General features: G+C 35.3%; 1 protein-coding gene across 1 annotated transcript in view; it reads right to left on the reverse strand.

The window, feature by feature from the left end:
• LOC106869769 (S-crystallin 4) overlaps window positions 1–10,217 on the reverse strand; it is a 25,409-nt gene that overhangs the window by 11,503 nt on the left and 3,689 nt on the right. Inside the window, exons 2-3 of the mRNA XM_014915634.2 lie at window positions 4,187–4,282; window positions 1,939–2,054 (exon numbers count right to left, since the gene is read on the reverse strand). Of these exons, the coding sequence (XP_014771120.1) occupies window positions 1,939–2,054; window positions 4,187–4,282 (212 nt within the window). The remainder of the gene's footprint in view (window positions 1–1,938; window positions 2,055–4,186; window positions 4,283–10,217) is intronic.

Here is a 10,217-nt window from a genome sequence, read left to right on the forward strand (position 1 = left end):
CTGTATACCGATTAGTTTGCACCAGTCGTTGTATGAACAGGATTGGGTATTATAAGTCGTGTATTAGTGTGTGTATATGTAAATATATAAAAATAAAAAGATAAAGAGAGCAAAGGTAAGGTTGAAGAATTTTATGGATAGAGTCTACAGCTGTTTCTGGGAAGATCCAGTACTTCCCTTCATCGGAGACAGAAAAAATAAAGTAATCTATTATTATATCCATAGGCAGATATTTTAAAGTATGAAGTGGTAAAGAGTGTGATGTGCTGAAAAAAGAGAGAACAGTACCCTTCTCAGAATTGTTTCGCTAATCTAATAACAATTCAAAGTGTGTCGCCCTTAAAACGGCTTTTGTGCATTTAAAGAGAATACCGAACTCTCTTACACAGGATCTTGTTTTTAGGAATTCCCAATAAGTTCTGAATACACAAATTGTGAAGTCACTTAAGGAATAATATGAAATTTGTCACCCGATAGTAAGAATTCAAATAAAGTAGCCCCGAAAAGGGCTTTAATGCGTTTCCAGAGTATATAGAACATAGGAGGAAATACTAATAATATATGTATACTAAAATCGCGAAGTATGTTACGTAATAACAGGCTAATCAGATATAATCGGAGGGAGTTTTGGATTGATCATTGTATACTGTTCAAAATGACAAAAATTGAATGTAGTCCACTTATGGCATTCAAGAACATCATATGTCAATGGGTTCAAGTGCAGTTTGTTCTGCCCTTGACATAATTGCAAGAATTGTTATCACTCTCTAGCTGACAAACTTGAAACTTCAGATGCAGTCATCATCTCTACGTTAAAAGAAAGGACCCATAGTTCTCTCTCAACTTCACACTCTCTGATAATCCTGTCAAACCATTTGAATTAAGAAGGAAAACATATCGAGACATGTTTGACACAAACTCCAGCAGATAACTGTTCAAATGCCAGCAACAGAGAAGCGCTATAGAGAAAACATCAAGTCCTAAAATAATTTAATTCCATGTATCTAAATAATTCTGAAAATATATCCCATCATCCGTTACTTTAAAAAGACGATGGCTTTTGCTGAAGTTAGCGCTGCCATTAAAATCTTTAAAAAACGGAAATCTATCGAATTGGTCAAAATTCCTCCAACGGATATGGTATAACATTTTCACGATAGCACTTCTAACACAACGTTACAGAAATATGACCCCAGTAGTGCATTACTAACATTAAACTGATGTCAACATCAAACTGTTAACTTGTTCAGCAAAAACATAGACGACTACATATATCTTTTTTCCGACAGTGACAGAGTAGAATTCATGTCCGTTGATGGGAATGTCCTAACTAATGTGATGTTCAGAAGCCTGCTACAATCAATAGCTAAAGTCATCTCACCGGAGTTTCACAGAATAAACGCACAGTCTATGTATATTATCTTTACATTAAATCTTGAATGCCATATTGGAAAGGAGACATAACGTCTAAATTCACGTAGAAGATTCGACAATGTCAGCGGAACCAACCAGAATGACTTTGATTATAATTGTTCTGTTGATATTAGGAGAAATCAGAGCAACTGTGATAAAATTATGAGAGTTATAACGACAATGATGATAACTATGATGATGATGATGATGATGGTGATGATGATGATGATGATGATGATGATGATGATGATGATGATGATGATGATGATCTGCACCGCTTCCTAGGTCTAACCAACAGTAGTATTATTCCCTTCAGGGGACTGTCACATTAAGTTGACAACATACAACTACTTCATCGTATGACTACTGCATGAATCTCTCTGAGAGATTTAGAAATGTATTATTTCTAAAGATGATAATGATGATTATGACGACGACGACGACGAAAGCGATGATTCTTAAAATGCTAATAGTGATGTCCATGACAACAATGAGATGACAATAGAAAAATATTCATTAGCTTACCAAGAGTCTGCCATCTTTTTCGTGGTACATCTTCATATAGTCATTGAATATGTCATAAAAACAATCACAGATGTACTCGATGCGAGCCATTTCTATATTGGTTTTTCCGTGTAAACCTTGATGAGATGTTACAAACAGAAAACAATTACATTATATTTACATGTATCCATAAGACCAATAGCAATCACTGAACTGACATCATATATGCCATAAAGAAGGGAATCTACAAGAGAAACTATAACAAATCAATAGGAATATCTCTAAAATTTATCTGGACAAACAAGTGAAGCTCTACATGACCTATATTGAGAACTCTCCTATTGTAAACGATAGATGAAGATTCTGTAATTTTATGCTGAACACTCTGCGCAGATGTTTGTTATACTGATCAAATGTCTGTTATACAATAGCTCATTCCCTCCATCAAACTGGCATTGCCTCGGCAGGTGTGCAGCGTGTCAGACATCAGATGTGGAAGTAATTGCAGAGCAAGGTGAGATGAAGTATTTTGCTCAAGAACACAACGCACTCCCCGGGCATCTAAGCCGCAATCTTGTGACCGAGATGGGATCCTCACAAAGGCCTATATACTAGCTAGAAATATCAGCTAAATTGCCAGGAAATTTGATTCTGCTGTCTCATGCAAAAAGAAAGGCAATTCAAAAGTAGATAATTTTGTTCCGGAAATATGCTTGAAATTTAAAGAAACCCACAGGGCAGTAACGGCTTGAAATACCATTGACCTAAAGTTTACTTGATCAGGGTTGATCTGTCGCAAAACAAAACAAAATATATACATATATACTCCCACTCAATATTTACAAAAGCAATATTAGTACATATTGAATCATCCCATGAATAATACGGTTTTTCCAATTGCATAAACTAAAAGTCAAAGTTGGTGGGATATTTTGCCTGCATCAACTTGCTACAAAAGCAGGTAGTAATTTTACATTGTAATTATTCTTAATGCAAGTTTTAAAGACCTTGGCAGAATTTGAACTCAGAATGTAAAAACAGATGAAATGCCGCTAAGCATTTTACCCGGCGTGCTAACAACACGCCGCTTTACATGCAAGCTAATATGAGCTGGTAAAATAAATGATTGATTTCCAATTTTGGTACAAGGAGAGCAAGTTTGGGGGAAGGGTTAAATCGACTATATCGACCCCAGTGATCAATTAGTACTTATTTTATCGACTACGAAATGATGAAAGGCAAAGTCGACCATGGCGGAATTTGAACTGTGAACGTAAAGAAAGATGAAATGCCACTAACCATTTTTCCCGGGGTGCTAACGATGTGCTAGCACGCCGCCTTACTTGCAAATTAACATTAGCTGGTACAGTTAGTTATTAACATCTTATTGCATGTCTTGAATATTACCAGCCGTATAACAGTCACATCGTGGGTCTCTCTGTTTATCATAATGGGTCATCTGTTGTTTGCAGGTTGTTTCTCTTTCGGAAAGTTTAGCTGAAAGTTACAGACGTAAACGAATACTACTAATATTTACTGAAAGATGATTTGTTGTTTTCAATATTGTTGTAGTTGTTGTTGTTATTGTTGTTGTTGTTGCTGCTGCTGTTGCTGCTGATGCTGCTGTTGTCGTTGTTGTTGTTCAACACCTATCAGACTTGTCCTGGCAAAGCAGACCTTTGGTCCAAGAAATTCCTATCTTAACTCACGTCACATTTTTTAAGATGGTACGGTGGATTATGATTTATTGTAGATTTAGCTGACTTTCCTATCAGATTTTTAGACACGTAGAGATTACTTCATTTTCTTGATAGCTATTGTATTTATTTTAAAGCAATTTATCACTAAGTGACTCAGTCCAGCTTTAAAATAGTTACGCTGAAATAGTGTATCTCTCGTAATTTTTGCCTCTTGAAAAAATATCTGAACAGCGTTAGCTGCAACCAAGGACCAGATAGTGGTAATCAGGCAGACGAAGAATTAAGTTGAAATTTATTCAACAATTATGCACGAGACATTCACAGAATTCAGAACACCATGAAAGAGAAACAAATTTTAAATCATTCAACGAAGAAAGTCTAAACCATAACTGAGAATTCTTTTACGTACTTGTTTGATGTAAGCTCAATTTTGTCTTTTGTAACTAATGAGTTTATGGGTGTCATGGCAATAAATACTTCATATTACTTTTATTGATTAAAATGCAAGGATAAAATGTAGATTATACGTTCAGATTTAATGTTACTTCTCGGAAAATATTTAATCTTACCAAATTCTCTTGCCAGATATCTGGAAATTGCCATACTCTGAGGAATTCGGATTTTTTTATCAATTTCCAGAACTGGCAGCATTGAGTTGGGCATCTCTGAAAATAAAAAAAAAGAAGTTATCTTTATTAAAATCGTGGAGTTACATGATATCATGTATAACAAAAACAAAGAAACCTGAAATTTTGCGGTGTGGTCATGAAGGTTGGGCTAATCGACAATATCGACTGCAGTGCTTGACTGGTGCTTGTTTTATAGACCCAAAGGGATGGAAGGTAACGCCGACCTCGTTGAAATTTGAACTCAGAACGTAAAGTCGGAAGAAACTTTGTCCGGCATAGCAATATAATGAAGAGGAGGAGGATCCTTTCTATTATGATGATGATGAGGAGGAGGAGGAGGATCCTTTTTATTATAGGCACAAGGCCTGAAATTAGGGGTAGGAGTTCAGTTAATCAGATCAACCCCAGTACGCAACTGGTACTTAACTTATTGACCCTGGAATGATGCAAGGCAAAGTCGACACCCAGCAGAATTTGAACTCAGAACGTAAAGACGGACGAAATGCCACTAAGCATTTTGTCAGGTGTGGAAACAATTTCACGAACTCGCTTGCCTTTACGTGCTACTAAACTATGGTTTCTAATCTGGATACACAATCAGTTGTTTGAAAGGGGAGGTTTAGTTGATCATTGAACCCACTACTAAATAGCGATTGGCGCAGGAGCGATAAAGGGTAAGTTGACCTTGCTGGGACTTGAACTCCGAACGTAAATAGCTGGAATTGCGACTAAGTGATGATATGACATATTATTTAAATTTTACATCTAATTAAAAACACCAGGACGCTGTTTGCAGTTGTTGTACTTCATCCAATCGGCTTTCTATAGAATTATCACTCATATATCAATTAATTCTCAATATTCCGGCTCCATAGCAAAAATACGACTTAAAACAATCTTATTCGTACGTAACATTTTAAGAATAATTACTCTACGTTCTACAAATTACTTCCCTTTGAATGAATAACTACTCTTTCACCAAATTATTTCCCTTCGAACTAATGACACCTCTGAAAACAAATACTCCTCTTTAACTAATGCCTTTTCAACTAATTACATCATTTCGTTATAGTATTACATAACATCGTGATTATCATTCAGTAACATTCAAGTTATCTCCCCCTGTAATTCCTACTCTAATAATGTTCATTTAATTTGATTTAGTATAATTTTTAGTATTATTTGTTATTCAGTTACTCACTCTATAAATAACGAAAAAACCACTTCATAAGCTCAAATTATTGATTGTATTTATTAATATTTTACCTGGTATTGATTAAGTTATCCCGCTTTAACTGAGTTTTTAATTGCTTCTCTTTAACAGTTTTAATAATTCTTATCGTTAGCACCCATTACTTCTCTTTACTGAATTGCTTCTATTATTTCCACTTAACGTCTCAATTTTCAAATGCCAATCTCTCCCTTGAGCTATAAAATGTCCATTTTGTTCTCTTTGTAACTACACTCTTTCTTCACTTTTATGCTGCTTCATACCTTAATTCACGTCTGTGGAGTCAACCAATGATGAAGTCGTGTTCCGACACCATCTTAAATTTTACTTGAATGTTCTTTTTTCCAGGTGATCACTAAGACAAGCAGGTTAGGAACCTGCCTGCTAAGATCATGTTATTTCTTTAATATTGGAGATTAAGATTAATTTTCAGGGTATTTCAATCAATTATTGATTATTTACAAGCTGTGTGAGTTAAAACCAGATGTTTAAATCTTTATCGCTTCATTTTTCTAATTATTTATTTTTTTATCGTTTTATAGTAGTTTGAGCAACCTCCAATACTGTTTCTCACGATAATCCAGGCACCGAAATTATATTGATCATCTTAATGAATGAGGATCCATTAAACGATAGCATTCTCCAAAATTTTCCCTTGTTCCTGGTGATAAACTATCTTTGTTGTTTTTAAATAACTCTCGGCAGAAATTCTTTTAGATTTGAATTAAAATAAAATTTGTCACATTGTTAGAAAATTGTTGCTGTAGAATTGTTAAAGATAAAAGATTTTCAGGTCTGTCGTTCACGTAATTTACTGCAGCGATGGTTTTCATTTCGCTCCGTTATATATTGTGTACTTAACACAAGTCAATTAAAAGATTTTATCTCAGAGAGTTGTACTGTATCAAGTCTTCTAATGATGTGTGTACTATTTAGATCATACATAAATGGTGGTCCTAATTTAATGCTGTTTCAATTGCATATACCGAGAAATTTTGTCATTATCATAATAGTGGATTAGTTGCAAGGATCTTCCAGTTTATTTCTGTAGTTATCTCCCTTCTTACTTTTACTGTTCCTTCCGCTGTTGGGTTTATCAAGGTACGTCTACTTAGCTTTTATAAATTTAAGGCGATACAAAGATTCTTTTGTGACTACAGAGTTCACTTCATAGATGATCAAATTTATGATCACTTCTAGAATATTGTTATATTCGCATTTTCATGATTAGAATTTTGTTCTGATAAAACACCTTCACATTCTGTTGTATCTATGCTATGAATAGTAAAATTATCGGAACTACAATAATATTAACAATAATTGTGAAACACTGTTTCAACTGGTACGTCACATGTATTGAGAAGAGCATTGTCGCTATGAGTACGAGAACCATCCAGGTAAATATATTCTTACGTAATATTTATTTGGTTGTGTTTATTTTACTGGCATACCAATTTGTACAGTGAGTTTCTTTTCCCTCGGCATTGGAAAGACATTTCGGAAAGAAATAGAACCAAAATTGGAGGAAAACAAGAAAAATAACATAATAATAATAATAATAATAATAATAATAATAATAATAAGAAGAAGAAGAAGAAGAAGAAGAAGAAGAAGAAGAAGAAGAAGAAGAAGAAGAAGAAGAATTTCTATTATAGACACAAGGCTAAAGTTTTGTGGTGGGAGGGTAGCTGATTATGTCGAACCCTGTGCGCAACTGGTACTTATTTCATCGATTCCGAAAGGTTGAAAGTTAAAGTTAACCTTGGAGGAATTTGAACTTAGAATATAAAGCCGGAAGAATCGATGCTAAGCTTCTTGCTAGGCATGCTAGTATCTCACTTTCCCTCAGCTTTGATTCTATTGGCCGACATCATTTCCTTAACTACTTTCGCTTCGACGTCAAAGTCATTGGCGTCATCAACTTCCGATTCACAATCGTAGAAAATGTTTCAGTTTTTTAGTCGAGGCACGCGGTTTAGTAATCAGGGTTTCGGCTCATGCTCACAAATTATGTCTTCCATTCCTGAACCGCGCAATGAGTTCTTGTGCGTATCCCTCGTATGAAAACGAAGTTCCCTCAAACTCTAATGGTCTTTAGTGTGTGTCTCCAGTGAGAGCGGCGTCATGCTACCACAAATAATTTTGAACAGAGCCTTAGGTTCAATTCAGTTCGCCTTGGAAATCTGATGGGGACTGGTCAAACCTTGGCTGAAGAAAGGTTACTTCTAGAATTAGGCTCCTTGTCACACCACCAGAAAGAAACAGATGTAGCTATTGGAGAATTTCTACGACATCACCATCCCCAATTTCTGGCCGCCATATTCCCTCAACTTTAATCCGATGGATTACTATGCGAGGAGCGAGGTTGTGAAAGATAACCAGCCACTCAGCCAAAACACCAAAACCGAGGTGGCGGCCAAGATCAAGGTGGTGTTCGAAGATCTCATAGCACAGGGAGGGACCTGTGCGCCAAGTTTCGGAGCCGTTTTGAGATCGTGGTGTAAGCTGATGGAAGCTACTTTCAGTTAACTGTTATCTCTCATCCATAGTCTAATTGATATAAACATTTTTTAAAAATACTTTTACTTTTGGATGGGGTGTTTTGTTCTCTTCTTCTTTCATGCAAACTGTGAAATTAAGTACGAAACCTTGTGTGTATGTGTGTGTGTGTGTGTGGTGTGGTGTGGTGTGTGTGTGTGTGTGTGTGTGTGTGAGTAGTGTGTTGTGCGTGTATGTGTGAGTAGTGTGTGTGTACGTGCGTGCATGTTTATATATATATATATATATATATATATTCAGTTTGTGATTAATTTATGGAATGAAGTTCTACAAATCCAAACATATTTGTCAAAAATTGAGGAGATAAAATGTTAAGAAGTCGTTTATGATTGGATTTGCAGAACTTCTTTACCATAAATTCATCATACACTTAATATTCTAGTACTAATGTTCATATCTTCGCCGATTTACACCAGTAAGCTCTCAGCAAAGTATGAAGATTCAATGTTAGAAAAGTTTTTTGGGAAAACGACTTCAATTAAAATAACGAATCCATATTCAAACCTGTGCGTATATGTGTGCATATGTATGTATGAGTATACACGCACACATACCAAACACACAAGCACACACACTGCGAGCTGGCAGAAACGTTAGCACGCCGGGCGAAATGCTTAACGGTATTTCGTCTGCCGCTACATTCTGAGTTCAAATTCCGCCGAGGTCGACTTTGCCTTTCATCCTTTCGGGGTCGATTAAATAAGTACAGGTTACGTACTGGGGTCGGTATTATCGACTTAATCCGTTTGTCTGTCCTTGTTTGTCCCCTCTGTGTGTATCCCCTTGTGGGTAGTAAAGAAATAACACACACACACACACACACACACACACACACACATGTATATATATATACACATACATTCAGGAAGTAAATAGACACATTTAATTTTCAAAATCATTTTTTAATACGCAAAGCGAACAATTGAAATGTAATCGATAGGTAGGACTACATACTTTAGTATTTAGTTGACATTCCCTTTGCAGTTTTTAATTCAGAAACTCTTTTTGGCATTGAACTGATGAAATTAGTTACCCCATAGGAAGAATTCGAATAAAATAGTCCCGAAAAGAGCTTTAATGCGTTCCCAGAGTATATAGAACAGAGGAGGAACTACTAATAAGGTATGTATACTAAAATCGTGAAGCATGTTACGTAATAACAGGCTAATCAGATATGAGAAAATAACAATGCAAAGTAAATAACTCTGAAAAGAGCTTTTGTGCGTTCCCAGAGAATATTATCCTCAGCGGCGCTGGTTTTTGTATATTCTTGAATAAGTCACTAACCGAAATAAATGGATCTATTGTTTAGGAAAATATTATTTACTTGTTTAAGGGCTGTACTGGATAAATTGCGAAAATAACTCAAAAAGTTCAAATACTAAGAAATAAGCATTCTCAATTTAATTCATATTAAATGATTTAGAAAAATGAATGGATTATTTCTCTTGGCTGTTAAAATCTGGGCGAATAGGTTACTTCCCTTGACTGTTAACATGAAATATATTAGATATATATAAGGATCCCTTCCAGGGATATATATATATATATATATATATATATATATATATATATATACTGTTATGGTTTACTCCCTTAGGAACGTGGCAGAATACAGTATAAAATTCGTCCACCCTCAGAATTCCTTACATTGTCAGCTCTCATTATAATATATTCCAGTTTAAGGCTTAGGTATTCGTCGAGTATGAAGGAAATTGATGTTAACAAGAAGAAGTAGTACGGTTAGACAGCTATTTTTTCATCCGCGTTGGGTGGAAATAATTGTAGTGATTAAAATATAGCCGTCCAATCGTACTCCTTCTTAACTCCAATTATAAAGCGAATTGGCAGAAACGTTAGCACACCGGTCAAAATGCCTAGCAGTATATCGTCTGTCTTTCCCGTTCTGAGTTCAAATTCTTCTGAAGTTGAATTTGCCTTTCCTTTCGGGGTCGATAAATGAAGTGCCATTTGCGTACTGCAGTCGATCAACTGGCCCCCTTCGCCAAAATTTCGGTGCTTGTGCCCCGAGTAGAAAAGATCATATATACATATATGTATATATGTATATATAAAGATTATATATGTGTATACACACACACACACACACACACACACACACACACACACACACACACACACATATATATATATATATATATATATATATATATATATATA

The sequence above is a fragment of the Octopus bimaculoides genome, chromosome 5 (genome assembly GCF_001194135.2).
Source record: "Octopus bimaculoides isolate UCB-OBI-ISO-001 chromosome 5, ASM119413v2, whole genome shotgun sequence".
NCBI lineage: Eukaryota > Metazoa > Mollusca > Cephalopoda > Octopoda > Octopodidae > Octopus > Octopus bimaculoides.